The 27,677-nt window shown below is 54.7% G+C and overlaps 10 protein-coding genes across 10 annotated transcripts; 5 read left to right on the top strand and 5 right to left on the bottom strand.

The window, feature by feature from the left end:
- The first annotated feature begins 120 nt into the window (after positions 1–120).
- BO94DRAFT_619585 (uncharacterized protein) lies at positions 121–5,051 on the top strand. Its single transcript, XM_025616870.1, has 2 exons — positions 121–495; positions 553–5,051. Exons 1-2 carry the CDS (start codon positions 460–462, stop codon positions 4,585–4,587), a joined length of 4,071 nt encoding a protein of 1,356 aa, XP_025473217.1. The 5' UTR covers positions 121–459; the 3' UTR covers positions 4,588–5,051.
- A 958-nt stretch (positions 5,052–6,009) lies between these two features.
- hexA (putative Woronin body protein HexA) lies at positions 6,010–9,149 on the top strand. Its single transcript, XM_025614252.1, has 4 exons — positions 6,010–6,303; positions 7,007–7,129; positions 7,186–7,339; positions 7,925–9,149. The coding sequence occupies exons 1-4, from the start codon at positions 6,273–6,275 to the stop codon at positions 8,979–8,981; spliced, it is 1,365 nt and encodes a 454-aa protein (XP_025473216.1). The 5' UTR covers positions 6,010–6,272; the 3' UTR covers positions 8,982–9,149.
- A 359-nt stretch (positions 9,150–9,508) lies between these two features.
- Positions 9,509–12,223, bottom strand: BO94DRAFT_561910 (FAD-dependent oxidoreductase; the record flags this gene model as incomplete). The annotated part of the gene is made up of 5 exons (XM_025614251.1): positions 9,509–10,292; positions 10,347–11,095; positions 11,146–11,516; positions 11,593–11,867; positions 11,919–12,223. The coding sequence occupies 5 exons, from the start codon at positions 12,221–12,223 to the stop codon at positions 9,536–9,538; spliced, it is 2,457 nt and encodes an 818-aa protein (XP_025473215.1). The 3' UTR covers positions 9,509–9,535.
- Positions 12,224–13,762: 1,539 nt separating this feature from the next.
- BO94DRAFT_619582 (aryl-alcohol dehydrogenase) lies at positions 13,763–15,010 on the bottom strand (the record flags this gene model as incomplete). Its single annotated transcript, XM_025616869.1, has 2 exons — positions 14,250–15,010; positions 13,763–14,184 (listed from the first exon to the last, which is right to left on the bottom strand). Exons 1-2 carry the CDS (start codon positions 14,956–14,958, stop codon positions 13,763–13,765), a joined length of 1,131 nt encoding a protein of 376 aa, XP_025473214.1. The 5' UTR covers positions 14,959–15,010.
- Positions 15,011–15,302: 292 nt separating this feature from the next.
- On the bottom strand, positions 15,303–17,238 carry BO94DRAFT_529840 (uncharacterized protein). The gene is made up of 4 exons (XM_025610538.1): positions 16,637–17,238; positions 16,413–16,588; positions 16,127–16,345; positions 15,303–16,071 (listed from the first exon to the last, which is right to left on the bottom strand). The coding sequence occupies exons 1-4, from the start codon at positions 16,764–16,766 to the stop codon at positions 15,391–15,393; spliced, it is 1,206 nt and encodes a 401-aa protein (XP_025473213.1). The 5' UTR covers positions 16,767–17,238; the 3' UTR covers positions 15,303–15,390.
- Positions 17,239–17,448: 210 nt separating this feature from the next.
- Positions 17,449–18,456, top strand: BO94DRAFT_529838 (NAD(P)-binding protein). Its single transcript, XM_025610537.1, has one exon. It carries the CDS (start codon positions 17,567–17,569, stop codon positions 18,305–18,307), a length of 741 nt encoding a protein of 246 aa, XP_025473212.1. The 5' UTR covers positions 17,449–17,566; the 3' UTR covers positions 18,308–18,456.
- Positions 18,457–19,192: 736 nt separating this feature from the next.
- On the bottom strand, positions 19,193–21,358 carry BO94DRAFT_453307 (putative transcriptional regulator (Cti6); the record flags this gene model as incomplete). The annotated part of the gene is made up of 4 exons (XM_025607560.1): positions 19,193–19,878; positions 19,927–20,180; positions 20,247–20,528; positions 20,748–21,358. The coding sequence occupies 4 exons, from the start codon at positions 21,356–21,358 to the stop codon at positions 19,193–19,195; spliced, it is 1,833 nt and encodes a 610-aa protein (XP_025473211.1).
- A 99-nt stretch (positions 21,359–21,457) lies between these two features.
- Positions 21,458–22,066, bottom strand: BO94DRAFT_10941 (uncharacterized protein). Its single transcript, XM_025605493.1, has one exon. The coding sequence runs from the start codon at positions 21,920–21,922 to the stop codon at positions 21,557–21,559; it is 366 nt and encodes a 121-aa protein (XP_025473210.1). The 5' UTR covers positions 21,923–22,066; the 3' UTR covers positions 21,458–21,556.
- A 1,471-nt stretch (positions 22,067–23,537) lies between these two features.
- On the top strand, positions 23,538–26,148 carry BO94DRAFT_10964 (uncharacterized protein). Its single transcript, XM_025605494.1, has 2 exons — positions 23,538–24,736; positions 24,790–26,148. Exons 1-2 carry the CDS (start codon positions 23,953–23,955, stop codon positions 25,734–25,736), a joined length of 1,731 nt encoding a protein of 576 aa, XP_025473209.1. The 5' UTR covers positions 23,538–23,952; the 3' UTR covers positions 25,737–26,148.
- A 589-nt stretch (positions 26,149–26,737) lies between these two features.
- BO94DRAFT_10777 (uncharacterized protein) lies at positions 26,738–27,647 on the top strand. Its single transcript, XM_025605489.1, has one exon. It carries the CDS (start codon positions 26,911–26,913, stop codon positions 27,538–27,540), a length of 630 nt encoding a protein of 209 aa, XP_025473208.1. The 5' UTR covers positions 26,738–26,910; the 3' UTR covers positions 27,541–27,647.
- The last annotated feature ends 30 nt before the right edge of the window (positions 27,648–27,677 follow it).

Below are 27,677 nucleotides of genomic sequence, written 5' to 3'. Positions count from 1 at the left end.
GGACTAGTCTAGGCTTTGTTGGTGGCCCGGCTTGGCTCATGACGCAAGAGCCCAACCGGGAAACCGCGCTGCTGAACTTTGATCTCATCCCGGCATCCTTTTTCTCCTGTTCGTCCCTCTCGTCACTCGCTTTCCCCGTTTGCTTCATCTCCTGCTTCTCGCTGCATCCTTATTTCCCTGTCTGCATCTTCCACCCTCCTTACGCTCCCTCCCTCTCCTTCGCTCCGCCCTCCTTTCTTTCCCCCCCACCTCTCTCTCGTTCTCCGTCTGTTTACTTGCCTGCTTCTTCCTATCCCTCCGTTCTCCGTCAACAAACATCGACCCCCGATACCGCACCAACTACCCATTCTTTGCACCTCCCCATTTCTATCTATCTATATCTAACGCCTTTCACGACCTAAAACAAAAACGCAATCGCATACCTTCACTTACTCCCCTCTCGGGCACACCGCCTGAGCCATGTTCCGCAGAAAGAGAAGCTCCTCGCAACATCAGGTGAGTCTCTCATCCAATCACGCCCCAATGTCTATCTCCTCCGGCTGACGCATACAGCATCCACTCTCTGCCTCCTCGTCGCAATCTGCTCAATCCGCCGCCAGCCATGCCTTTCTCAAATCTCAACCCTCCTCCAGCAGCCTGTCCTCCGCCGCCGCAGCCGCCGCCCTGCGCAGTCTCACTCCGACCCCGACCTCCGTCGAAAATGTCCAGACAAAGCGCATGATGCAGCGCAGGGCCTCCGTCTCGTCCCAGGCGAGTGGTGTGCCCAGTTTGCGTCCGACAAGCCGGAATGGCCTGCGTCGCGCCAGCAGCTCCGCCTCCATGTCCAACCGCACCTTCCGGGATCAGTCGCCGCGACGGCCGGCCTCGAGTTCCGGCCCAGTCGATACCGCCCCACCACTCCCTTCCATCCCCCGAGAATATACCGCGCGGAACAATAAGGTTCAGCGTTCAACCAGCGTCGGACCGTCCCAGCGACCTAGTCCCCGCGCGAAGCCGTCAGCGGGGCGAGGAATGAGCGTCGACCGCGGCTCTGCCACCCGGCCTGCCACCCGCGCACCAGGGTCCACGCCGTCGCCGGACCTTCGACGACCAGGGAGCCGGAATTCCGTCAATTTCTCGTATCCGATGAATTCACGGCCAAATTCCCCCGATGGGCCCGCTGACGCGCTGGATAGACGTGATGCTTCCACGGCTGTATCGCTAGCGGGTCAGCTGTCCTCCCCAGATTCTCCGAAGTCCATCAATGCTAGCCCTCGATCGGCCAGGATGCCAAAGTCTATGGGCGTGTCCCCGGGAAGTCCTGGGCGGGGCGCACAGTCGGTGGGCACCGCAGTCGCCGCTGCGCAGGCTGCCATTGTCCCCCGGATGCAAGACATCACCCAGGTCCATCCTCCGTCTGCGCCCCCTCGCATCTCTGTCCCCCGTGAACAGACGATCCCCGACCAAGCCCCCAGTCAACCAGCCGCACCACCGGAACAAAAACAGCCTCCTCGCCCGCATCTAGTGAAACGACCTTCCACAGTCCCTGAAGACGCGAAGGGCGAGGAACGCGCGGAGTCAGATGTCCCTGGACAGCGGACTGTTCCACCTCGGGTTGGCAGTGTGACACCGGATGCTCCAGTAACGGTCAAGTTCCCACCAACTCCGGACGGAGGCAAGGCTCAGTTGCTGAGTCCACCCGTGAGTCCCCCGGAGCCGACTCCACCCGCTGATGTTGGCCGGGACAACAAGCCATCGGATGTTCGTCAGACGGGTAGTCCGGGGCGGTCCGCTCATTTCTCTCGTCACTTGTTGGTGGCGGCCTTTGCAGGTGAGCAGCTGCACCAACCTCCCCCCCGGTCTCTGTCGCCAGCCAAGTCAGCAATGAAGAACACTCGGAAGAGCTCCCTGTCCCCGGAGGGTCGAACCGAATCCGTTCTGCGGCCGGGACCGCCATTGAGCGAACTCTCCGATGGTACCTCTGTTGCCTCCGATGAAGGGTCCAAGCAAGGGATCCGGAAGAAGCCCATCAAGGTCAGTTTCGATGACGAGGCGGAAGTGGTTGGGGTTGCTGCGAGTCCGCCAACATCGCCAGATGAAGCAATTCCTGAGTCGCTTCCGGAGAAGCCCAAGTCCAAGAGCAACTGGTTTAGTGGGAAGAGGAAACCCACTCCGCTGAACACCGAATTTGACGAAGTGCTGAAACCCCGCCGGGCTCTCCCGTCGTTTGGTAGCATTCGAGCCGGCAGGGATGGTGACGCCCAGGAGAAAACTGTCCCCGAACTGAGCGACAACGAGTCGACAACATCGTCCGACTCGCCTGCGGAAGCATTCCGGTGGTCATTCTCCAATGACCACGCAGTCGGAGGCCTCATCGCTGATAATCAATCAAAGGACGCCGAGAAGCGCCTGCCACCGATGATGCTTGCCAACGCAGCCGAAAGCGAGTCTGAGGCCGAGAAGTCGCCGCAGCAAAGTCATTGCACTGGTCAACCGGATCTGCAAGAAACGTCAGTTGGACCGGCTGCTATCTCGGATGTTCCCTCCCATCCGAGTCAGGGGCGCACACCTGAGGCGACTTTGGCAGTGCCCAATATCATGGTCCAGCCGGCATCCCCGGACCCGTCAAAGGCACGCTCGAGCCTCGAGTGGTGTGAAGTTCCCGGCCGCTTCCCACGATCGTCGCTGGAATTTGACCCCAAGGCTAATGGTAAGGGGAAGGCAAAGGACAAACCCACCAGACACGTGGCCGGCGATGGCGCCTCGGGTATTGTCGATGATGAGGAGAGTGGCGATGACTCGGGCGACAGTGTCTACAGTGATGCTGAAGAGGGATTGGAAGGGAACGGTTACGGCTCTATCAATGCTATCGTCGACGATGAAACCGCAGCCGCCCCGGCAGCTCTCACAAGCGCAGTCCCGACACTCCCTGCAGAGACCGATGCCATCGAAGGGAAAATCTCGCCGCCACCTACTGACTGGCCGAACATCCCTGACACCTGCCAGATTGCCCGCACAGGAAGTACCTTACCAGATAAAGGTATGGCGCCCATACCTGAGTCCCCTGGGTCTTCCCATGAGCCTCTTGCGTTCTCTTCGCCTTATCCCCCTTTTCCCACCCAGTCACAGAGCCGAAGGAGCTCTTCTCAAGGAGACCTCTCCCGCTCCTCGTCAGTCACCGTGAGGCCAGCTAGACACTCCATGCTGGTTGGGGCCAATAACGACTCCAGCCTGGGCGACCAGACCCTGCGTGGTGTGAATGGGTCGGTGTCGTCACAGCGCGAGGCATCTCATCTACGTCAACGGTTTCCTCAGGATAATATCCCAAAGAGGCCAGTCTCATGGAGCCCAGCCCTTGCAAAGGGGGCTTCTCCTGACCTGGATCGAGCATCATATGTCAACGGCCAGAGCTCCCCAGCTTCCCCGAGGCCCCTATCCAGCGGCAGTGACTCCTCCAGCAGCTTCAAACGGGCTAGCCGCCATGCTCGAGTGGACTCGACCTATACCATGCGACGAACCATGCGGGGGAACACCCCAGGCCGCCCGGTCCCTAACAGAGCGACGTCTCCGCCGGTTGAGACTCGCCCGGTGTCTTCAGAAGCAGGGCTCGGTACCATGCGCACAACGCTCCGAGGGAATAGTTCAAAGCGGGAGAAGCCCTCGTTCTTCTCTAATAGTAAAGCACCCAAATCAAAGCTGACGAAGGCGTCCGGCGGGGTCTTCGCATCACGATTCCCGGACTCCGACTCGGATGATGAGGGATACGAGGCCTGGAGGTCACGGCATCGCTACGAGGATTCGAGCGATGAAGACACACGAAGCCCGAACGCCATGCGACCTGTCCGGGGCATTCCCCGTCGACAGGGGGCGCGCGACGGGGACTCGACCGAGCTGGAAGACAGTTCCGACGACGAGCACCGTGCACCTCCACGAGCCATCCCGCAATCCCCTGGCAAGTCGAACCCATCTCGGGACCCTGCACTAGCGGCCGTCGCTAAAAGCCGCGGCATGACGGAGGACGAGCTCGACGAATTCCTCCGCCAGCCTAACCGCGGCCGAAAGCCTGGACTGTTCCATCGCTTCAGTCTTCGAAAGTCAAGGTCTCCCGTCAATCGTGTTCAAGTCAAACCCAGCGTTGATAGCTTCGCACGAAGCGGACCCCTCTCGGAGCGTACACGACTAGATCAAGAACCGGCACGAGGAGACCCTCCGTTGCCGGGTCCTCAATCGAATATTGTCACCACCATCACAGCAACAAATCCGCCCCCGCCCCCCTCTAAGCTCCTGCGAAGGCCTTCTCAGAGGTCTGCCCGAGGCGACAGCTGGCCGCTGCGCTCTGATCGCAAGGAGTCTCGGACCGAGTCGCCCGCCCCCGCGAGTGGGCCATCTGAACGACTGGCCACGGTAGACGAAGCCAGTCTGAACGGTAGTACTGTCGTCCCTCCTACGCCGGGACCCGTCGCCAAAGAGAACGAGAACCCTTCGACTGGAGTGTCAGGGGTGAAGTTTGAGGGGCGATCGGCGAACATGGCAGATGTGACGATATCCTCATCCGGACGCAAGAAACGATTTCCCCGACTACGCAAGGCCTTGGGTCTGCGTAGTTGAACGGGGCTATTTGTCTTCTCATATATATACGATTTAGTGCTTGTGATCTTTTGTTTCTTTTCTCTTCTATGTCCGTTTTGATAATAATTGTTGTAATATTTTTTTTTTCTTCTGTTTTGGAATTGTTACGAGTTGCGACTAATCATAATCATAGTGGCAGCTGCCCCTGGGGGTGGGTTTCCCGTGGTGGACGGGTGATGGGGTGAAAGAGGAGGAACAAAAGTCAGAGAGCAGAGGGCGAAAAGCGGCCTTACGAGATACGGACAACAAGGTGGTTTGGAGGAGCGACTGGCGCTGGGATACACTATCATTTAACATTTGGGATTTCATTTTGGACTTGGATCGATACCCTCGTTTGGTTGCTATTCTGGCCGGGCTGCGACCCCCAATGAGCTAGGGCCGTCTTATTATTTATTCATTGGATATGATGCTATAATTACTATTTACTTGGCAATCTTGATTGACTGCCGTTTTTATACCTATGCCCTCCCATGTCCTCAATTCTGTAGATTCGCAATGCGTCTTGTCTGGGTTGGACCTGGGTTGTGCGGGGGCCGTTGCATGGACGTGCTGGTGGAGTCAGCATGTGAGAGGTCTCTTCTGGGGTTTATTGTCCGGCTGCAGCGATTGGGATTCATGTGCTGCCTGATCTGCGGACGTTGATGAGGGATTGCGACGGCTGGGAAACGGCCCCGACCCCGGGAACCGACCGAGGCGAGCAGTTGAGCAGTCGAGCAGTCGAGCAGCAGGCAGCAATGGCGTCCCGGCCACCGGAGATTAGTTTCCTGCTGGGGGCGTCTAGACCTCTGACACGAGCCGAGGGAGCTCTGGAGCTCTGGACACTGGGCAAGCAGGGACAGGAAAACCGGCGGGTTGGGGAAAGACCAAGCGCGACCAGCAGCGAGGCTGGTCAGCCGCGAAGAATGGCTGGCAAGTGGCAAGAATCGAGGGCCAGTGGAGAGAAGCTGGCCGGGCGCGGATGAGACCGGCTGGGGGCCAGGCAGCTTGATTCGCCAATGGCGGGACAACACGAAGGCGCACGGCGCACCAGCTGCAGCGATCCGGGCTGGGCGCGAGGAGAGCTGGAGCTGGCTGGCCGATGGGGAAGCTCAGGGCGAGTCAGCGCCACGGATCGGATCAGTCCATTGGGGCAAGCGATTGAGACCCTGGTGGATCAGGACGGACGGGGTGGTTTCTCTGGGAAACACGCCAGATGGTTATGAACGGGTGACTAGGTAGGTAGATAGGTACGGCGATAAATCCCAAACATCGGCAAGGAAGGTGGACGACGCATTGGGCGACGATCGGTTGGAGCTTGCGGGATCCAGATCCATTGGGATCCAGATTTCCCGATGTGACCCGGGGGGATCAAGGGCAGTTGCCATGGGGACCCGGGAGGGGAAGGGGGGGAAGGGGGGCTGGCCAGCCTCGTGGTGATGAGTGGTGACTCTGGTGAGATGGCTACCTATGCTGCATGTGATGATGTGAATTGAGTGAAGTGTGAAGAAGTGGAGCATGCGCCGATGCGTTGGAGACGGAGCTATCAAGGCGATGGCGTCAGGGAGGAGATGCCTTCGGGTATCTACAAATAGCGGGCGTCGTGCAATGGGATCCAAGGGCCGGGAACCGTGGATGGGACGAGGGCCGACCGTGGAAGCCAGCAGGAACCTCGGGCCAAAACTACTATGTATGGTGCATCCCGCAGGAGCAGAGGAGGTTGGCCGGGTGGTTGATTGTTAATTGTTATCTGTCTCCTCCATAGAGTTCAATTAGTGTGCAAGAACTCCGGATTATTGTATTGTGTATCTACTATCTAGGTAGACGCTGATAGCCAGAGCTGCTGAAGAGCGCCCGTCAACCCGCCCGATTGGGCAAGGGCAGGTAAACAAACGTACGCGTGGGTGAAACCGAACGGTGTTATTTTCACTGGGTGCAGCAACTCAGCCGGGCTACTTCAACTCCCTCCTCTCCATTCATCCATCCTCCTCTCTTCTTCTCCATCCCCATCCTATCCTATCCTATCCTATCCTATCCTAATCCTATCCCCTCTCCCACTTCTTCCTTTACATTCCACCCCCCCCCCCCCCCAATTCTCCCCCCTCTTAAGCTTAAGCTTATCTCACATTCCTATCCCCCCCCAGGAATTCTCCGCTGATTGAGATTGATCCATCTCGCCAGCCTCACTTCTTCCTCCATATCATTCTCCCCCGAGAAAGACTTCTCCTCCCCCCGTAACAAGTCTTTTCTTGTCTCGCCTTTCGAGTTGTTGCCCAACAGTTCGAAAGGGATTCGAGAAGAGACGCCCACAGGACAGCCAATCTGGACTTTGACGCCCGCGTCCCCATCCCCTTCAGTGTCTTCCCGTCGTCGTACCGGAGTGACGCTGTTCCTGGACCTACTCTTGCCACTGCTCGAGTAGAGGAAGAAGTCAATCTCGATCGCACTTCGCACGTCGAACGGGAAGATACTCGAACCTCTGCTCCTCTCCCCGACCCTCGTGTCTACGGAAAGGAAGAAGTCGACCTTCGCTTCGAGCAGGATCGTTATTCGTCCCCTGGCCGTGGTTCTCATCAAGACGTGAACGTCACTTTTGACGAGCGTGTGCACACCACCACCACTACCACTGCTCCTGGTCCTGGTCCCGTCCTGGTCCTGTTCCTACCTTTGGTCCTAGTGCCGGTGCTGGTTCTGCCTTTGTTTCCTCTGCAGCGCCACCTCCCCGGTATCCCGAAGTTGAGCTAGCGCGTGAACGGTGAGTCGGACTATTTCTTTTTCTTTTCTTTTTTTTTTTTTTTTGTGTCTTGGACTTGTTATTTGTTTTTGTTTTGATTACGGAGGACTATCATTACATTGAGCCGGTGGCTGCCTGGGATTGGCACGGGCACCTCCGCCGGCGCCAATCTGCGCCCAAGTGGAGAGACAAGAAGCGGTGTCACGGCCGGCCTTCAGCTAGTCGCGTCCTCCACTAAATTACGTGGCACCAAAACAAACAACCCGCCCGGCTTTTCTATTCGCATTTCCTCTTCATTGCCCGCTTTTCCCTTCCCTCTTTTCCCTTCGATCTCTCTCTCCATCATTCCCACTTCCCCCAACTTGGTCCCAGCTTAGCTACTTACCTCCCCTCCCCTCCTCCCACCCACTCACCCACCCTCCCCAAAACAAAAAACAAAAAGTATTAAGTCCTGTCCACCCAATCACACCATCCACCACCCCCCAACCCCCAACCTTGCCTCACCTTGCTGTCCCTTGCCTTGCTTCCCCTACCTTCTCGGACCTCCACCGGCTCCAATTATCATTCTCATTACCTTTACCTTTCCTTCTTCTGACTCGCCTGCAGGTTCCGTGAGCCCAAGGTCCGCTTCCAAGACCAACAGCCCACCTACGATCAAGCTCTCCAGAACCAGCTTGATCTCACTGAGCGCGAGTATCGTCGTCGGGTTAACCCTACCTACGACGTCACTTCCTCGTACGATCGCCGCTCCCAGGCTCCTGTAGACTCTTTCGCCGGCTCTCGCCAGCAGTCCCGGGACGTCTCGTACGACCGCACTCTTGAGACCAACATCGACGTCTCGTACGACCGTGCTTACCAGTCTAAGCCCGTCGACTCGTACCGTCGTGACCCCTACAACCGCCGTCAACAAAGTGTTGAGCCGGTTCCCCCGCCTACCAGCAACGAGACCTCTGTTAAGGTCCTGAAGACCAAGACTGTGATTGATTCCCCTCCTTCTCGCAAGATGGGCTATTACGACGACGACGGTAACTATCACTCCTTCCGTCGTGGTGTGGAGCGCGCTGCCGACCGCATCATGCACCCTTTCCACCACAATAATGGTCAGCAGAGCCGCCAGGAACTTGTCGTCGCTGACGAAGGCGGTCCAGTTCGTTTCCGTGAAGGTGTCCGTGAGGATGTCCGCATCGTTGAACCCCGTGCCGGTGGCAGCTCCACCACGGAGAGCGTGCCGATCCCCTGCCACTTCATCCGCATCGGCGACATCCTGATCCTTCAGGGTCGTCCCTGCCAGGTGATCCGCATCTCCGTCTCCCCCCAGACCGGCCAGCATCGCTACCTGGGTGTCGACCTTTTCACCCGTGAGCTACAGGAGGAGTCCAGCTTTGTCTCCAACCCCTCCCCCTCCGTCGTGGTCCAGACCATGCTCGGCCCTGTCTACAAGACCTACCGCATCCTGGACCTCCGCGATGACGGCAGCCTTGTCGCCATGACCGAGACTGGTGATGTCAAGCAGGGCCTGCCCGTTGTGACCCAGGGCCACCTGTTCCGCCGCATCCGCGAAGCTTTCGAGGATGGTCGGGGCAGCGTGCGCGCTCTGGTCATCAACGACGGCGGTCGCGAGCTGGTCGTCGACTACAAGGTGGTCCACGCTTCCCGCCTGTAAGCCCACCCGCCTTCCGGGTTGGGTTTAGCCCCCGTGGGTGACCCGCTGGCGTTGTGCCGTGGCACCCACCCGTGCTGCACGAACCACGGGTGCGCCCTGGGGTTACCGAGCAACTTCCGTGTGTTTTCTTTTCTGCGCCAGTGTGAACGATCCTTATGACCTGACCTGACCTTTTTGTATCTGATGGATTATGCAACGATGGGAATGGCCCCTTGAAAATGATGTATCTGGCATGGCCTTCTTGTATTTAGGATAATGGAAATGTAGATTTACTACACTACCCCTGTACTCTGTAGTCTCTAATGTGTAGAGCTCATTTCTACTTGTTGACGTTGCCGTAAAATATATCCTCCCACGTTCCATATTCCATGGATCGCGATCCGCCCTCCACCCACATTCCAACGATAACCTTAACATCCAAACTCAACAAAGTCAAATCAACATTCCAATCAACCTAAATCAACTACGTATCATCCACCTACATAAGTACTGTCCAAAAATCAAACGAACCACACCTACACCCATTCCTCCCCACCTTCCCCCCAGACTATCCTTCACCAACCCCCCACAACCCTCTCCACCATCTCCTCCCTCCATCCCCATCCTAATGCAAACGCTGCCCCGGGACCTAAGACCACTGTACTCAGCACCAACCCCCCGATCACTCTCCACCAGCATACCGGGGCCCCGAGCACTTTGAGTTCGCGGAATCGGAGTATCAGCCAGATGAGACCGCTTGCGTGGCCGACGACATGGTTGTAGTGCAGGAAGTGTGTCGTGATGGATGAGAAGGATGGTGCGGGTGTGGTTATAGGGAGGATACGTATGAGGGGCATTTCGCTGTGGAGGGACATTCGAGTGTAGGCAGATGTCAGGGTTGAGATTAGGGCGAAGGTTATGTAGCAGGTGCGGAGGGAGGCGAGGTGGGTTGGTGTTTTTGTTGAGTTTGGATGGTGGTGGGTGGGTTTGTCTGGACTAGAGCTGGATGGGGAGGTTCGAGATATGGGCTTCCGGTTTGTTACGAATCGGCAGAAGGTGTGGAGTAGCGGGATGAGTATGGGGAAAGGTTGCCATATTGCGTTGTAAAACCGTCGGGATGATATGCTGGATGCGAAGAAACTGGCGATGATTAGGAAGTAGTAGCCGAGCATCATGACGGGGAGGAGGGTGAGGGATGTGGATGGGTCTATCCTGCGGTTGGATCCTAATAAGAGGCGGGAGAGTGGTGTCCGGATTGAGGCATAGAGATAATACCAGGGTGCGATTCGGGCGAGGCCTTCTAACTGGGAAGATGTGGCAAAGGCTGCAGTGCTGTGTATTGGTCAATTTCATGTCCTTATCCATCATGAGGACCATAATACTCACATTGTCATGTCAATATACGACTGCGTGCGGCGATTACTCTCCAACAGCCAGATTCCATACATTGAGCCCATGTCCATGAGGAAAGCGAGTGCTTGGGCGTGGGACACGGGATCACTACCGCTGATAGCTGGCAACACACAGGTGACCAAAGGGTTGACGATCTTGTCGAGGAAAGGGATATGATAAAGAGGCGCTCTCAAGTCAACGATTTCTCCGTTACCGGTAATCCATGTTCCTTGTCCTAGGATATGGCGAAGCATGGGACGCAAAGCTTCGGCAATCGTGTCAATATTAAGCCTGCTCAAACTATAGCATCCAACAAGAGGGCCGATGCTCAGGAGAATGTACTTCCACATTGGTTCCAGCCTGATACGGTCAAAGTTAGGGACGAATGGTATGGCGCCTCCGTCTCCGCGTGGCCGAACCGGTACCGAGTCCAGTTTCTCCGCTCCAACGAGCGCCATCGTTGCCATTTCCACAGTAAAGTCTTTCAATATAGGCAGGAGATAGATTACTGCAAGCCTGTGCTTCCATGTTTTGATAGCATCGATTCTTGTCAGGTGAGCTGATGCTGCAACCATGTCTGCCGCGCGAGGCCACCGCAGATCCTGCCATTCTTGGAGACAATCCTCCAGCTGCTGTAGGGAGACATGTGCCTCGCATGACTTTATCAAATCCGTCAGATGGTTTGCGAGAAATGCGGCGCTTTCCATGGCACTATTACTGCCCTGGCCCATGTTCGGCGTCATCTGTTACCGGTCAGCATGGATTTGGAGAAGCAGCCCACCACCATTCGTACTTTATGAACTGAGTCTCCAATGCAGACAAACCTGCCCTTTGACCAATGCTTGAAGCAAGCCTCCTCCAATGGCAGATACGACTTGTGTTCTGCTCTTTCGTATATAGCAGAGAATGGGACCTTTCCTGCAGCAGGCTTATCCAGATACCGAGCGGCATGGGCCTCCATGTCTTCTGGGGTGAATTGAACTCGCTCTGGTCCTGAATACCGCTTGTCCATTTTGGCGAATAGGAACCAATACAGACGACCCTTTTTACCAGACATGATCACGAAAGCATAGTCCTTAGCCATGGTTCGATGGCCTTGTCCAACTTCGATACCGGGAGGTGTGGTGGAGATACCAAATACACAGGAATATTCCTTGATCATGGCTGTTTTGAGACCATATCAGTTTTGACCCTAGCGATGGGTTCAGTTCCTAGTCAAAAAGGGTTACATAGAACGTACTGCTTCGATCCCGAGAAACCTCGTTCTGCAGCGAGAGAGTTTCCAAGTAGCGCCATAACTCTTGTCGAACCTTGCTATGCACCCCATCAGCACCAACGACAACATCTCCTTCATATAATGAACCGTCTGTACAATGGACGGAGACATGTGTGGGGTGATGATCGACGCGGACAGCTTTCTTGTTGAGATGTACAAGGCTCTGATGAGGTCCTAGGTGTTTGTATAGCGTCTGAAGTAAGACCTGTCGATCCAAGAAGACAACAGGATAGCCGTGTCTACTCCAGGTTACTCACATCTGATCAATGGCCTAAATGAGCCATGCGTACCTTTTTTCGATTGTTTCGAGAGAGTCATCCTCGAAAATGGGCGCCCCGCTTTCGGACCAGATAAAAGAGCGCTTCAGAGGAGCAGTCGATGCTATACAGTCGTCCAACATGCCCAGTTGATCTAGGATGCGAGACCCATTTGGCAGGATACCGATGGAAGCGCCTTCCTGCGGTGCGATGTCATCGCGAGCCTCGAGAACCAGGAATTCAATGTTGTTCCTGATTAAGCAGTGCGCCAGTGTCAAGCCGGCGATCGAGCCACCAACAATAATAACACGGAATGGCTGCTTCCCGTTTGCGGCCATTTCTCGTTAGTCAATGAGTTGGAGCGTCACTAGATAGATCTGTCCAGCCCCTGGCTAGACCCGAGTCGGTGGGAGTGGCATGTTTATAAGAACGCTGGTCCCGATTTAAAGGCCGTCAAAAACATTTCTGCACGTTGAACAGGACCAAAAGAGCAAGGTTCATTGTTAAGGAAGGATAGGCCGTCATCAATCTTACACAGAGCTCGGCATCAGTGCCCCTGGTCCAAGACCGAACATTTGGACGATCACAACCATAAGTCCCGAGAACGAGAACACCAAGCAGATGCGGGTGCCCACTGAGTCAGGTGGGTTTCTCTAGTGCTTGGAGATCGTTATAGAATATGGCTAGACCTTGGTGATGCCAATCAATAGCACGTCTGTTCTTGAACGGGAAGAGAACAGGTGTCCCAGGGGCCTAAATGGGCAGCGGAAAGCTAAGTTGTAGGCACACCCACACATAGCCTCGATAACAGACAATAAGGGGTCATGGTATTGTGTTTCACATCTAAGGGGTATAATGGCCTAGCGCTTGGGGCGCCTCATGTGCGCCACTCGGTGGGTATCACATCATGCCAAAAAAGCAATGCCGCAAATGGCACCTGTTAAGAACTCGCCGAACTCGCCGGCATCGAGCTCGTATTTTCAACTTACTCAAAAGACCCTGTCTCATTGGAAGCAGCTCTCGAAGCAAAACGACGAGAAAGGCCTTCGTATAGAGGAGTTAAGAAGGTTATCTCCTTTTCCCCGACAAAGCGGGCCAACGCCATCGTATCGCGGCATTCGATAGCTCAGAGCACTACATTGCCACTAGAGTTATGATTACAGTTAGCTTTGGGTCCTTGGCTAGTTTTACAGAGATTATTCATAAGTATTGGCTGGAATAAAGTAGGGGTTTCACGCGTGAGGTGTGATCGGTGTGGTGGATTGGTAAAATAACCAGTTGTCGATTTGAACAGATACTTTGGCGATGATAACTGACCAAGATGACTTCGAGGTTACATCCGCCATTGACCTAGATCCAGACCTATTAGTACTCAGAGTTACAAGTAGCCAGGCCCAGAATAAAATCATCAGGGGTCAGTTACTTGGGAAGCTCACTCACCTCTTGAAAAAACCACGCTGCGTAGCTGAAATCCAGTCAACTGAATGGTCGGTGCCATTGTAAAATTGAGTCAATGTGGAATGAAAACTTGCTTGAAAACAGGTGGTTGGGCGCTTTGACTAACTGTGGAGTAGAGTCATTACGGAGATGTGATCAAGGGAAGGAGGGGGGTCTAGGATGGTTGGGCGTGTCGGTACGGAGGGAAGGGAGGGGGGCTGTCCCTCAGCGCACAGACTGAGAGCAGCCATCATATTCATAGTCCGTCTACCCGCAATGATAAGGCATACACCAAAAGAGTGGCTAAGTTAAGTTTCCTCCTACTTGTCTTTTGACTCCTTTATGTATTGTCCCACCCGTATTCACCCAACTGACTCTATACAGACTATCACCCACAAAATCCTTCATAGACATGCCTCCTAAGCCACCACTCTCTCAATCTACACCTTATAGGGCCTAATCGCCTGTGGCGGTTGAACGTAATCAAAGTGGCCCATTCCCGCCGAGAATCCAACATCCTGCGGTCCCCCGGCCACATGCCCACGCGGGCAGAGGAAGCTGTGCGGGAAGCCCAAGTCAAATTCATATCCGCTCTCGATTTCCTTTACATCTTCCGGGGTGAGCTCCAAGCTGAGGGCCTCAACATTCGCCTTGAGATGCTCAACCTTGCGCCCACCAACAACAGGAAAGAAGTACGGCGCCTTATGCATGGCATAAGCGAGGGCCACGCTCGTGATAGGTACACCGTGACGTTTTGCAACGTTGTCTAAAACAGCGGAGACGTTCCCTTCTCGTCCGGAGAGGAGGTGTGGTGAGTTGCGGACGCGGTCGCTGGCGTCGGAGGTAGGTGAGCGGATGTAGCCTGTTTTCAATGGCCTCTATTAACAACAATCCTTGATCTCGGCTTACTGTTGGGAGTGAACATACCATTACCAAGCACACCCCACGCATGAATCGCCATGCCCTCCTCACGACACATGGGGATCACATCCCGCTCCAGATCCCGGCACACCGCAGAGTACCTGCCCTGGTAGATGGAAAAGGGTCGCAGGCCATGTGCCCGGGCGTACGTATTGGCCTTGGACACGACCCAGGCTGGCGCGTCACTGATACCCAGATAGAGGACCTTGCCCTGGGCGACAAGGTGGTTGAGGGACTGCATTAGCTCCGGAATGTCCGTGGAGTAGTCCCATGCATGGACGAAGTAGATGTCGACGTAGTCAGAGCGGAGGCTTTTGAGACTGTTATTGATAGAAACGTGCATACTTTTCGTCCCGTTTCCGCCGTAGTTGCTTTCCTGGAGGGGCTGGCCGGTCATCGGGGAGAGGGTGTATTTGGTTGCGATGACCATCTCGGAGCGACGACCCCTTTGTTCCACCCATTCACCGATCCACTCCTCAGACTGCCCACCTTGGTAGGCGTTTGCGGTGTCGATGAAATTCCCTCCCAGCTCGTAGAAGGTGTCTAGGAGCTCGAAGGCAGTTTCTTTGGTGACGAGGCCGAGTCGGCCAGCCCATTTCTCGCCTAGGCTCATGCCCCCGAGGGAAAGAGGACTCACACGCACGGCGGCGGTGGGAGAAAGAAGGCGATGACGCCCGAGGAGGCTTTTGGGTCCAGGAGCGGAGGTTGCGGCCATTGTCAATATGATCTGTGGATATAGTTCTGAGTGATGCTGTAGCTGGTAGTCTGTGGATGAAGAGAGGATGAGTACACAAAGGACACCATCATGCTTCTCTCGCGGCCTTTTATAGCCTGGTCGTGGATGGTTCGATGGATGCGCTTAACAATGTGACTATCTTGTGTTGGTTGATGTAGTTCGGTGATAACCGATACTCGTGCCAGAGCTAGAAGCCGAGTCGGATTTAGGGTTTTGGAAGCCGCACTTTAAAGCCTTAACTCCATTATTGTTGAACAATCCACCGTAGGACCCACCGATGTTAATGCACAGTGCCATTTTGTATAATTGATAAGTGAAATGGGTTCTCCAGCTCTAGGTCCAGGATATGATCTAAGAGATGAGCGGAAGAGCCCTTGTCGCAGCGAAAATATGCTCCCTGCAAAGACGCATCTAAGCTAGGATCGCCTTTCCAGCACCGTCCGGCAACTCAACTCGGAACAGAGCAAACGGCCTCTCCTGATCTTGTCTCCAGAGCTGATTCTCTGTGAAATAGAGATAGCCCTTCTCAATCCCGGTTGAATTATCCTTCAAGGTAACCACGCTCATCGTATCCGTCCACCCCATTCTTGGATCTCGCACAAAGGTCTCCACGCTCACGTTCCCCGGGTAGAACACGTTAATCGCATTCGACTCAAAGCTCCCCATATAGATCCTTCCATCGGAGTCAACCTCGTACCCATCACTCATCCCCTTCTGGGTCAGCTTGGTCACGCTCTTCTTCGCAAGTGCCTGTCCTGCCGAGGATGAATCCCGCAGGAGGACAGTAGGGATGGAGTAAATGTCGCGGCCACTCACGACACCAAAGTAGAGCGTCTCGCCGTCAGCCGATAGAGAGATTCCATCGGTTCCTGTTGAAACGTTTACAGTGTCGCCCCAGATGAACGCCCGGAAATCGGGTTCTGCTTTGGTCAGCGCAAGGCCGTCAAGTTGACGCCAGGATTTTCCTGTTCCAAGATCAACCACCACAAGGCCGTTGCGACCTTCTGGGCTGGAATCAGTAAGGTAGGCGACGCCCTCTCCAGAGGTGCCGTTAAGGTCGGGTCGCAGATCAAATCGGACGTCGTTGGGGTACTGAATGTTCTATGTTAGAGTTCTACAGGGCTGGTGTAAGGAAGAATTGGCATACAGAGTCCGCATAAACAACATCCCGTGGGAACAGGATTGTCTTGAAGACTTGATTTGTGGTCAAGTCTACTCCGACTAACTTCGAGCCACCGTAGGAGGACAGGAGAAGAGTTCTGTTGACTGTGTTTGCACGGCCAGTGTCAAGAATCCACAGACGGTCTTTGGAGTCAACAACGACACTTTGAACACTGATCAGATGGTTAGGATAGTTGACTGTGGTCTGTATAGAGATAACGGCGGTTAGGCATCTGAGTGTTGGGAATCGCCGGTATGGTCTAAGTACTGACTGCTGGACTAGTAGAGTCGTTGACGGCTCCGCCTGGGGGGTAATTAAACTCTGCAGAAGGATACGGAACTTCAGTCGTTGGGTTAGTTAGTTCGGCCACTTGGTAACGCGTGTTGTTGGCATCCAGCCCGAGTGGATAGCACGAGAACATGCGGCCGGTTGAGGACACGGCAACGCCTGCGATACATTAGACTATCATAATTATCAGATACTTTAGGAGTGTACCTGTGGGGAACTGGTCATAGTATCTGTGAACGAGCTCCAACGAGGGCCCGTATACCCCCGAGTCATGGGCCAGAGAGCGGACACGCCCCGCAAGGAGGAGAGGCAGCAGCTGGGGGATGGAGACACGCATTTCAACGTTGACTTGAGTTGACTGACTTTTGTAGTGACTGCTGGAGTGAAATGGGTTCAATAAATACATCGCAGAAGAGGCTAAATCACTGGGGACGGATATGACGATATGTTAACCCAGACAGGTTTAAGTTCCGCACGGGTGGTTGCAGATGCCATGGAATAGCTAATCAAGATTGAAATTGTTCAGAAACGAAGGATCTTGGCTATCCAATGCTGCCCTGTGTCCCCACGGAGTCGGATGATAGTTGCATCGTGTTTCTTAAATGGGGCAACCTAGTCCTGTCCACAATCCATCATGAGCAGGCTGAGCACGCCATCTGGTAGTTCCTGTGTAGGTTCGCCACTTTGTCGAATATCAATAACGGAGAGGCCAAGATAGGTGGGATGAAGAGAGCCTGTTTCTGACGACTATACTAGAGAAGCTGGATTGGGTAAATTGCATGATCAGGTCAGAAATTCATATGTTGAATGCCTGCGCATAAATGTATCGGGGTTCGAAAGAGAGGCGGGTAATTATATATAGTATATTGCCTCGCCTTGCTGCCATCAGAGTACTGTATTCTCGGACTTTCCCGCCGTATCCCGATCAATCAAGTTATCTCCGACCTAGTAAACATGCCACCTATGTGCAAGCGCGTTTGGATAGACTTTACTGAGTCAACGCACCTTACTCCGTAACGCCGCTCGATCTCCGCTCGATCTCCGGCTTTGTCCGCGAGCCAGATCTGTCTATATAAAGGCGCCGACTGCCACCAACAGTAACAATCAACCAGCAATAACTTAGTTCGATCTTAAAATATGTCTCTTTCAGATCGCATCATTCTCATCACTGGAGCTTCCAAGGGCATAGGGAAAGCCATCGCCCAACGTCTCGCCGCCGCCGGTGCGACTATCATAATCAACTATCTCAGTGATTGCAACGGCGCCAACGAACTCGTAAACGAGATCGGACCATCTCGCGCCCTCGCCGTTCAAGCCGACGTCTCGAAGCCCAGCGAAATCCGCCGCTTAGTGGAAACAGCTGTCTCCCGATTCGGCCGCATCGACACCATAATTCCAAATGCGGGGATATTACCAATGAAAGATCTGGCAGCTACCACAGAGAGTGACTTCGACACTGCCTTCGCACTGAATGTCAAGGGTCCATATTTCCTTGCCCAAGAAGCCGTGAAACATATGCCGCCGGGTGGGAGGGTGGTCTTCATTTCGTCGACAGTCGCGGCTTTCTCGGGGGTGGCGCCGGCATACTTGCTTTATGCGTCGACCAAGGGCGCCATTGAACAGATGACAAGATTGATGGCAAAGGATCTGGCGAAGAAGAACATCACGGTCAATGCGGTTGCGCCAGGACCAACGAAGACGGAGATGTTTATGAAGGGAAAGTCAGAGGAGCTGGTGAAGGGGATTGCTGCCTCGAATCCGTTTGGTAGAATAGCAGAGCCCGAGGAGATAACTGGGATTATTGCGTTTCTGTGTGGCGGGGAAAGTGGATGGATGACGGGGCAGGTGGTCAGAGTCAATGGAGGGATGCAAGTATAAAGGAGCCAGTGTGGAAGAAATCCGCATATACCCCTGGCGGTCATCCGGCTGGAAGGGAAGGAACCCCACAAGCAAATCCTGTATATATGAGTAGAGGACCAAAATGGAATGACCAAACTACACAGAAAGTCGTGGTCCGTTGAAGAGTGTAGTAACACTCCTCCATGATCAGGTGATCTAGTCACGCTTCTTTCCCTCTATCATGGATGGATGACTGTAGCCTGCTTGCTTCACCCATCATAACAAATCCAATCCCATCAAGTCATCATGTCCCATCAAATTTCATCGAATTCCCTATCCGAGCGGGCATGTAATTCTTATCACATCCACTGATTAAGTTATCGCACTTTAGGAGAATCATTGATATTATACTATCCACAGGAAGTCACATACTAGTCTTCACACCCCATCCCAGGAGATACAGGGATGGAAAGCCGAGGAAGAAGGAAGCCACCATGCCAGGACCATGCCAGGACCACTTGGAGCCAATCCGGTAGCGAAGGGACCCTCAGCCCGACCCTGCCATAACGCACAGATCGAAGTGGAGAGCCCCCATCGTGTGCTGGTGATACAAATCCTGAACTTGAACGAACAAAGCCACATAGAGGTACAGCACCACGCCAGGAAACTCCCCAAAGTTAGTATACCGATAAACAATCGAAGCACTATCCAATTCGCGCCTGAACAACCAAGCAAATCATACTATATGAGCAGGGTACCTATCCCGCAAGACACGTAACGCCGACTTTATCCGTCAAGATGCTCCAGAAGCCATATTATACATGCCCACACATTGAGAAGAGACGAACCGGGTATCGAGCGCATCAAAAACTCCCTGACGAGGGGATTGCCGAAGAAGAAATGGGGCTTGGAGGAGTAGGTCGGCTACCTTTCGCCGAACTTGCCGTATTCCTGTTGCCACTTGAGGAGATGACGGGTCAACACATCCATCATCTCCACGCTGCTAAGGTCCTTGAAGTCTTTCTCCGCAGATACTTGCCCGGCAGAAGCACCCTCCAGGCCTACACTCTCGATGGCAGCGGAGAGGAGGGGGTGCTCGCTCATGAACCTAGCTGAGATACCGTTCGCCCGGTCACCATTGCTGGGTGGGGTAGTGCTCTCTCCTGCCACAGCCATTTCGACCTGCATGCGTGAAATAAACTCCAATATCGCGGTCACCCGTCGCTTCATCTCATTCATTGTGGTTCGTTGGTTCACATAGCGGGGCCGACTGGGCTTGCCCGACTCGGTACTGTTGATGTGTGTCCCATTAAAACCCACTCGGGGTGAATCCCCACCAATCTCATGCGACTGCCCACGCCGGGGAGATCTCGTCGTGGAGTCGGTGCCATTGGCGTCACGGTCCCGAGTATACTGATTCCGCCCGATGCGACCGCCACGGCGTGCAGGCGGACGGCCCGATTTGCGAGTGGACGGCCGCGAAGGCGCAGGCTCTTGGGCGGGGGCAGGTGTTTCCTCAGGACTTGGTTGTTTCGGTTCAGGTTCGTTTGCGGCGGGTTTGATAGGCGATCCTGCTTCATGGTCGGATTCGACGTCTTCCAAAATTAGTTCTCACGGTGAACAAACATCAAGTCAAGAAGAGCATCATGGCGACTCACCGTCACCCTTCTGCCGTTCAGATCTTCCTTTCCGACGACTTGCAGCCTCCGGTAGCTCAACCTCAGGTTCTTCCGGCTCTTTTGTTTCTTTATCACGCTGGCCGCGCGAAGCAGCTCGCTGTCGTCTGATCCCATTGGTGGCTGGCTTTGGTTTCGACTCATCTTCCGAGACAGGTTGGGATGCAGGGTTACTCTTCGAAACGGCACCTGGCGAGGGAGAGCTCGTGCGCTGTCGTTTGGTTGCTTGTTTATGCCTAAGGCCAATCGTATTAGCTTGACATCCGCATCATTAAATAAGACAGATAAAGATTTCAACTCACGCTTCACTATCGCTTCGACTTCTTTTGGGCCTCCGGGCTACGACATCATCTGCAGCTGGCTTCGTCTCTTCTTTGCTCTCTTCGATCGCCCGCCGAAGTTGTTCTTCTTCGTCATAAGCCGCATCGCGGCTATTCATTGTCGACCGGCGCTTGGGGTTGGCTGAGTCATTCTGTCGTCCTTTGGGATCCTTTGCGCGCCTCGAAGTTTCCCGCGACGATTCTCGCGAGGATGCTGCGGTGGACGGGGGAGGAGCGACAGGAAGATACTGGGACGAGTATTGTCTGCGAGACCGTAAGCGAACGTGCCACATGCCGACGAGAGAGATTATCCACAAGTGGGGATGGGTTGTTGAAATGTCCTTGCAAGTAAGCGCCCCGGGGGCTGTTGCGAATGACAAAAGATCGACGGTAGTAGCGAGACGCGGGAGGGCTGCTTGAGAAGCACGAAATCCGACCCATGGGAAAAGGCGATTGAATGAAGAAAAATCCAGTCATGCTTACCCGTTTGTTTCGCTGGTGATCTTATGGAGGTCCTTGCGACACTCTTCGCAAAAGTACTCGTCGGGGCTCATAGCCTCGTCCATAATGCCAACACAGCCACCGTGCTGCCAGACTTTGCACGAATCACATTGGATAAACATGCTCCCAATCTCGTCTGACATCAGGTCTGCTGCATCTGCGGAGAGATTAAAAGGCTCATCTTTGATACTAATACGCAGACCATCGCGACCACCTAGGTCACGACGTGAAAGAGGCAGACCCGGGTACTCCTGCTGTCCACAGAGACACCGGGTGATCTCCTCCTCCTCGTCTTCCTCTTCTTCGCCGTCTTCGTCATCGCCATCACCGAGTCTAAGATGATGGTCGTTGTCCTCCTCCCCTCGAGCACGCTGGCGCTGCCGTGTCTCTCGAAACTCATTTTTCGAGGCTGCGTCGGCGTCGTCGATAGACTGGGACCGATTGGTGGAGGATCGCTGAGGGGAGATCTTGTGGTTCGACCGGGTGCTTCGTTCTCGAGTCATTGAGTTGGAGGAACTGGAGGAGTTTGTATGCTGAAGGATGGCTGGTGAGGGCTGGGAGTTGCGGGCACGAGAGGAGCGACGAGGCGTCATGTTGGAGGGAGGTTATCAGCGGGGGGATGGGAAGAGCGACGAACTCTGACAAGACCACGGCTGTAAGAAGGAAGGTATCCGGTGGGGAATATAATTATAATGGGACTCCAGCACGACGTCGAGGAGAAGCAGCCTGCCCGTGAGCGAGCTGTCGCACACGGGTAGAGAGCTGGGAATCGACAGCGACTCGTACAGTAGTTAAGGATGACAGAGACGCAGAGAAGGGAAAAAAGCCGACAAGTCAAGGACTGACAAATGGCAATTGAGACCAAAGGGAGGAAAACATCCAAGAACAGCGCCTGCGAGCTTCAACGAAGACCGAGGACTACATAGTCTGTGGATTTGCACGAAAGGTTGGTGGGGAGGAGAAAAAAGGAAGAGGAGGAGCGAGAAAGAGGGAAACGGACCCAGAATGAGAGCGTGAGTGACGGCCGGCCGCCGGAACGGGTTTGAGCTGCGCGCCTTTGCGGTCAACGCGCATTGGGCCTTTCCCCGCTCCTCGCTCTCTTCTCTCCTCTCCCTCTGCTCTGCGCGCCATCCCTCCCCCTCGCAAGCCGGTCTCATCGCCAGAGGTTTGATACATTTGCGAGAAATGCGTGCTGCTCACCAACTGAGGTTCTAGGGGAAGCTTCCGCTTCCACCCAGTCGTCGAAGCCGGTCGCCCGGTGATAAGGGCTGAAGGAATGCTATGATGCCATCCATGCCACCGTCCTCCAAACCCCGCTTAGCTCTCAGCGCTGGCTAGCAACTACTCGGGATCGCCCTCAGACGTCCTCGGGAAAAGCAGCGATATTCTGCCCCTCTTTTCTTCTGCTACATGCCTTGGCCCTATCTCTACTGGATGATAACCCATGCGATCGCTACCGGCAATCTACGCAGACCCCTTGAGGTACTACCAGAAATTTGAGACTGTGCTGACTAACCCACATCGCCGTGACTCTACCATAGCACCCAGAGTATTGTTCATATTCGCTTTAGCTACGAAAGTGTGTCAGTTGTGTCAGTTGATCCTGTCTAGCGGCCAGCAGTTTCTTTGTTCTACCCCACTATCGTCCCGAGCTTCGCAACACGGCCTGTCGGATGGCCTCGGCTTGTCGAATGTCAAGATCGAAAAATAACAGAAGGAAGTTCTAATACGGGATCTTCATAGCTGTTGGGTTATACGGCAATATGATATTTGATCTGTTGGGTACAATCGATTTCGAGGGGGTCGGCTCAGCTTCGGACAATGAGAGCGACAAGCAAAAGCACGTGTGGCTTACACAATGGGTGATGGAATGAGCGTGGGAGAATGGGCATGGGTGATGCAAGGTATACCGGAGCAATGGTTTTGATGGGATTTTTGCAGGGTGCCTGGTATTTAACTAGCCAGACAATATGTAGCTTGGGTGGGGGATTCCAGGTCCTTGCAGGGAGGGAAGAAAGGATGGGGAGACGATGCAGGATACGCTATGATGGGCCGGAGACCTTATCCGGGAAGGCATTGATTGTGCATGGAAGAGGAGGAGTTGAAGCATACGCGGGAACTCTCCCCGAGCGTAAGCCGCGGTCATTGTCGCGCCGATGCGCGCGTGGATGGCGATTGGGGAGGACGACCATAATCAGCACTACTCCGTAGCCGTAGATAGGTAGTTGAGGCTTTGGGGCGCCCCCGGTCCGAAAGGGGCTAGCGGCATACGCAGCCTCAGGCACCCGCAGGTATCAGGCGGGTCAGAGAGGAAAGCGGATTAGTTATGGCAGTGACTTATTCATCATAATAATTATCGACGAGCGATTCGATTCCCAATCCTCCGCCATCTTCGTCCCCTATTCCTTTTCCCCTCCCCGGATTGTTTGTTGCTTGTTATATGCCACGGGCTCCGCTCTCGCCGGTCGTCTATCTTTCCCTCCTCTCTGCCCTCCCTCCCCTGTCCCTCTTTTACGTGGTCCGGGGTTGAACTGGTGTCATTTCTCGGTCCTTCCCTACCGACACCTCGGGTTGAATCGTCAAAAAGCCTGTGTGGGCGGTCTCGGTGCATGGTCTACTGCGTAAGTGCCTTACTCTATCCCAGGATGGCTGGGGGGCCTCTTGGGGGAAGCTTGGATGCCCGCGTGGGCAGGGCTCTCTCCAAACTCTGTGTGGTTGCGGGTGCCAGCGTTGTGAACATGACAACTGACTGTGGGTGCCAATCCAGTGCGGTCAAGGGTCATCTCTGTATTGCTCCCTCCCCCTCCCCTCCATATCCACGCCGACCAGCGTTAGAGTACCGTGTGGGGGACAGGTGGTCGTCGATAAATTAAAATAATCGGGGGGAGTGTTTTGAATTAAACAAGGAACAATCCCCGTCCAGGGACGTCGGCGTGGGCTGGGCTACAAGGAGGCATACCGCCGCTCGGCTGTGGTTCTGGTTGTGGAGGTCGAGCAAGCCGAGAATCTGGCATCATGACTGCTACTCTGAGTATGTCTTTTACCAAGGATGTCTGTTCCTCCGGGGAAGTAGCGTCTGGCCTTGTTGGTGCGTACAATTGACGGGTTGTCCCCCGATGCCGTGGGCGGATCGAAAATCAGGGTCTGCTGGCTGCTCAGTTGCTGATACTGCTCAACCGCAGATGGGATGTTTAACTCGGCCCCAGATACTCCGTCTCCTGTCTACCCGGATCGGCTGATCCGTCCTCTGCCAAAGCGTACCCTCCGCTCTCGCCTGTCCTCTGAAGCGGCCGAGTCTATCCTCTTCCCGCCGGCTCCTCCTGCCACCCAGCTATTTTACGGCACCTCTGTGGAGAGCGCAGACCTTGTAAACGACGCCAAAGTGTATGTGCAACAGAGCGACGGTCGCGACCCAAGCCCTGAGCGGGACCATCTGCCGTATGAGAACGGGGTCGAGTTGGAGAGCGGTGATGAGGACGGGCCCGTAGTTGTTCGTCGGAGTGCGGGTTTTCGCGGGTCGTCCTTGTCACCGTCAACCCCCAGCGCTGCCCCTCAGGCACTCCCCTGCAACAGTGAAGGGCCCCCAGTGAAGTCCTCTGCGGCAGGCCCCGATGGGTACGATGCGTTTGAAAACACTAACAACAAAAAGAAACGCAAAATCCCCACGCCAGGCAGCCTAAGTACCCACCACTCCACCCTCTCCCCCGAATTCTCCAGCATGGGTTTGGCCTCCTCCGTTCAGTCGTCTTCGACCACCGGCGAAGGCAGCCATGTGAGCACCTTCTACGGCACTGGCAGCCCTGCGTCTCCGATCTCCAGTGGCATGTCCGGTGCGGGCAGAGGTCGGCTTGGGCGCCATCCCCACCGCAGCAGCACAGGCAGGAACTCCTTGTCGCTTCATTCTCCGATCAGTTGGCCGCAGACCCCTACCCGGCGCGATGGCCTGTTGTCATCTCCCACAGGACCAACCAGTACGTGTCTGTCCAGCCCGCGTGGATTCGGGCTTCACTGACTAGGCGTTTAGGTGACTCCGCCGCGAAACCAGACCAGGGTATAATCTCTGCTGCCATCGCCAACGCCGCTGCGTCAGCTTTCTCATCGCCCCCGCCGGGCCCGGGCATCGTTAGTATGCTCGAACGACAAACGCAGACATCGACCAATACCCAATTCACCTTCACATGCGAATCCGACTCTTCGAAGGGCATGGCGCTGCAGACCCAGACACAGAACATGTACCCCGCACATCACCGGTCGGCCAGTACGCTCACTGCGGCTGTCCAGGGTCAACGGGGTTACTCACAGGGGACCCAGACAAGCCCCAACATTGCCTCGCAAGCGAACCAGTCTGGACCATATCCAAATCCCCAACAACCGCCGCAGCAGCAACCGCCAAATGCGGGGACGGAGACACCCACCACAGGGAGGAAGAAGAAGAAGCGGTCTCCGAGTAGCATTTACGCCCTTGCCGCGCGCCAACGCAAAATCCAGCAGCAGTATGCCAACCTGCACCACCCGCCCAGCATCGAAGACATCTGGATCTGTGAGTTCTGCGAATACGAGAGCATCTTTGGCCACCCGCCCGAGGCGCTCATTCGCCAGTATGAGATCAAGGACCGCAAGGAGCGGAAGCGGTTGGCGGAGAAGAAGCGATTGCTGGAGAAGGCCAAGATGAAGGGCCGGAAGGGCAAGAAAGCGACCAAGAACGCCAGCAAGCAGGCGGCAGCTCAGCAGGCCGCGTATGACCAGGGATACGACCGGGCGTCGGCGGACCAGTCTTCGGTGGGAGGAGGGCCGGGGGTGCACGATGACGAGTCTTTAGGCAACGAGTATGAGGACGAAGGGATTCCAACCCCACCTTCTGGACCTCCAAGTTCCGTCAAGGCCGCACCACCGCCGGGCCATCCGCCCAAGCCGGGCACTGCAGCGTCAGGCGCTAAGAGTACCGCCGACGGAGGGACGAGGCCGCCCTGACAATGGAGCAACGGCTATCGGGCGAGTGAGCGGTGATAGGCCGTTGCATCCTTTGGGTTTCACTTCTTTGTCTGTTTTTTTAGTGCGTATTGTTTCTTCCAATCCGTTGCATGGAGTTAGCCTTGTTCTGTTTTACTCTTGCCAATCATTTGCATGGATGAATCCCCGCTCCGGTTGATGAATGTCACGTCAGCGTCACACATGATTTCTGGTCTGGTTGGAACTATCATTGAGGAGCATCTATGCATATTGGGAATTGTCATTGGGGGGTAAGGGGGGAGGACCCGGGGAGATGGGATATTCTGGGATGCAGAGCGAGCATGGGTCGGGTCCTATTCTAGGTAGTGGTTATCCTAGTAGCGCTAAGGTAGATCTTGGGATGAGAAACCATTGATGTGCTGTGCCAAGGGAGTTTACTGTCCACCCGCCAATATCCCCCCCCCATCCCGCCCGGCGCTTCGCCGCGCAACAACCCACCAACCACAACCCCGTCACCACCCCCGCTGCTGTTCCTGTCCGCCATCCTGCAGCCCTGAAACCCTCATTGCACGATTTCGCGCGCGCAAGTCGATCACCACCACGATCTAGTTTCAGCCCAGCCCAGCAGCTCAGCACCTAGATCATCGATTGGATGATTGTGATTTCTGAAGATGATAAAAATAGCTTACGCGACATGCCAAACCTATTTGCAAAGGACAGACGGCGTTGAAGTACATTGTCCGGAGCATATAAAGAGGTAGATGAATAGTACTTTGTCTGGGTGTACTTCAGCAGCAGCAGCAACAACAACAGTCTTTGTTCCATTCTCTCTCTCTCTCTCTCTATCATCTATTCCTTGGTATCTATCTATCTCTCTTTGCTCGTCTTCTTTGTTCACTTTGGTCTGTTATACCATATACCTTTCACATTGTGTCTGAAGGACATTCTTTCCATCTTTCATTTTGATAGTGAAGGACAGACACCTCTCGACTACTCACTTTACTTATCTATGGGATTTTGCGCTGGCGCATCACCACACACACGTACAACCACAGACTCCCATCATCTTTTTCATCTGTGAACGATACATACAACACACACACACACACATCATCCATCACAATCAAACCAAACCAAACCCAACCCCCCAAAAAACCCCACCAAAGAAAAAAAAAACCCCCATCATCCAACCAAAATGTCCATCTTCCTCGCCCTCCGCCTCTTGAAACGCATCTTCCTAAAATCCAAATCCCAGGACACCAACAACAACCCCGAAACCATCAACCTAAGCTACCCCCCACCACCCAATCAACCCCCTCAACGCCCACGCCTAAAGCACTACACGGAACTCACCCTCCACTTCACCCAGCTCATCTTCGGTCTAACAACCCTAATCCTCTACGGGAAGGACGTGCACGCCTCCCACAAGGATAACAAACATGCCGATCCACGATGGGTCTACGCCATCGTGACGGGGATGATGGGGTGCGGGACAGCGCTGTTCTATCTTGTGTTGATGCACTGGGTGTTGAAGAAGCGGACGCCGTTGGCGGCGAGGATGAGGTGGAATTTGCCGTTGTTTGTGTGGGAGGCGGTGCTGTGTGTGTTTTGGTTGACGCTGTTTGGGATCTTTGGGGAGATGTATATTGGGGATTATGAGGATAGTAGTAAGGTGACGAGGATGAGGCATGCCGTGTGGGTGGATTTGGTTAATTTGGGGTTGTGGGTGGGAAGTGCCCTGTGGAAGGGGGTGAGGTGGTGGAGGGGGCAGAGGGCCGTGGTGGGGGTGGATGCAGTGGAGAAGGGAGAGGGAGAGGGGGTTTAGGTGGTGCATGTTAATGGGTACGGGAGGGTATGATGGGATGGGTTATGATGAATGGAATGGGTGGGGTGGAGTGGGATGGAATGGGGGAGAAGAGGAAGATACGGATGATATTGTTTTATTATGCCTGCAGTACATGT

The sequence above is a fragment of the Aspergillus sclerotioniger genome (assembly GCF_003184525.1).
Source record: "Aspergillus sclerotioniger CBS 115572 chromosome Unknown BO94scaffold_1, whole genome shotgun sequence".
Classification (NCBI taxonomy): domain Eukaryota; kingdom Fungi; phylum Ascomycota; class Eurotiomycetes; order Eurotiales; family Aspergillaceae; genus Aspergillus; species Aspergillus sclerotioniger.
The sequence above is the reverse complement of the archived record's forward strand: the minus strand, read 5'-3'. Positions and strand labels throughout refer to the sequence as shown.

Bases quoted from the DNA above. Each gene is read 5' to 3' on its own strand.
- BO94DRAFT_619585 (XM_025616870.1), top strand. From the start codon at position 460: ATGTTCCGCAGAAAGAGAAGCTCCTCGCAACATCAG. The intron at 496-552 runs GTGAGTCTCTCA...TGACGCATACAG, and splicing joins GAAGCTCCTCGCAACATCAG to CATCCACTCTCTGCCTCCTC.
- hexA (XM_025614252.1), top strand. From the start codon at position 6,273: ATGTATGGTGCATCCCGCAGGAGCAGAGGAG. The intron at 6,304-7,006 runs GTTGGCCGGGTG...CTGCTCGAGTAG, and splicing joins ATCCCGCAGGAGCAGAGGAG to AGGAAGAAGTCAATCTCGAT. The intron at 7,130-7,185 runs GTTATTCGTCCC...ACTTTTGACGAG, and splicing joins CCTTCGCTTCGAGCAGGATC to CGTGTGCACACCACCACCAC.
- BO94DRAFT_529840 (XM_025610538.1), bottom strand. From the start codon at position 16,766: ATGCGTGTCTCCATCCCCCAGCTGCTGCCTCTCCTCCTTGCGGGGCGT. The intron at 16,346-16,412 runs GTCAGTACTTAG...ATCTCTATACAG, and splicing joins ACGACTCTACTAGTCCAGCA to ACCACAGTCAACTATCCTAA. The intron at 16,072-16,126 runs GTATGCCAATTC...TAGAACATTCAG, and splicing joins ATGTTGTTTATGCGGACTCT to TACCCCAACGACGTCCGATT.
- BO94DRAFT_529838 (XM_025610537.1), top strand. From the start codon at position 17,567: ATGTCTCTTTCAGATCGCATCATTCTCATCACTGGAGCTTCCAAGGGC.
- BO94DRAFT_10941 (XM_025605493.1), bottom strand. From the start codon at position 21,922: ATGAGACCGGCTTGCGAGGGGGAGGGATGGCGCGCAGAGCAGAGGGAG.
- BO94DRAFT_10964 (XM_025605494.1), top strand. From the start codon at position 23,953: ATGTTTAACTCGGCCCCAGATACTCCGTCTCCTGTCTACCCGGATCGG. The intron at 24,737-24,789 runs GTACGTGTCTGT...CTAGGCGTTTAG, and splicing joins ATCTCCCACAGGACCAACCA to GTGACTCCGCCGCGAAACCA.
- BO94DRAFT_10777 (XM_025605489.1), top strand. From the start codon at position 26,911: ATGTCCATCTTCCTCGCCCTCCGCCTCTTGAAACGCATCTTCCTAAAA.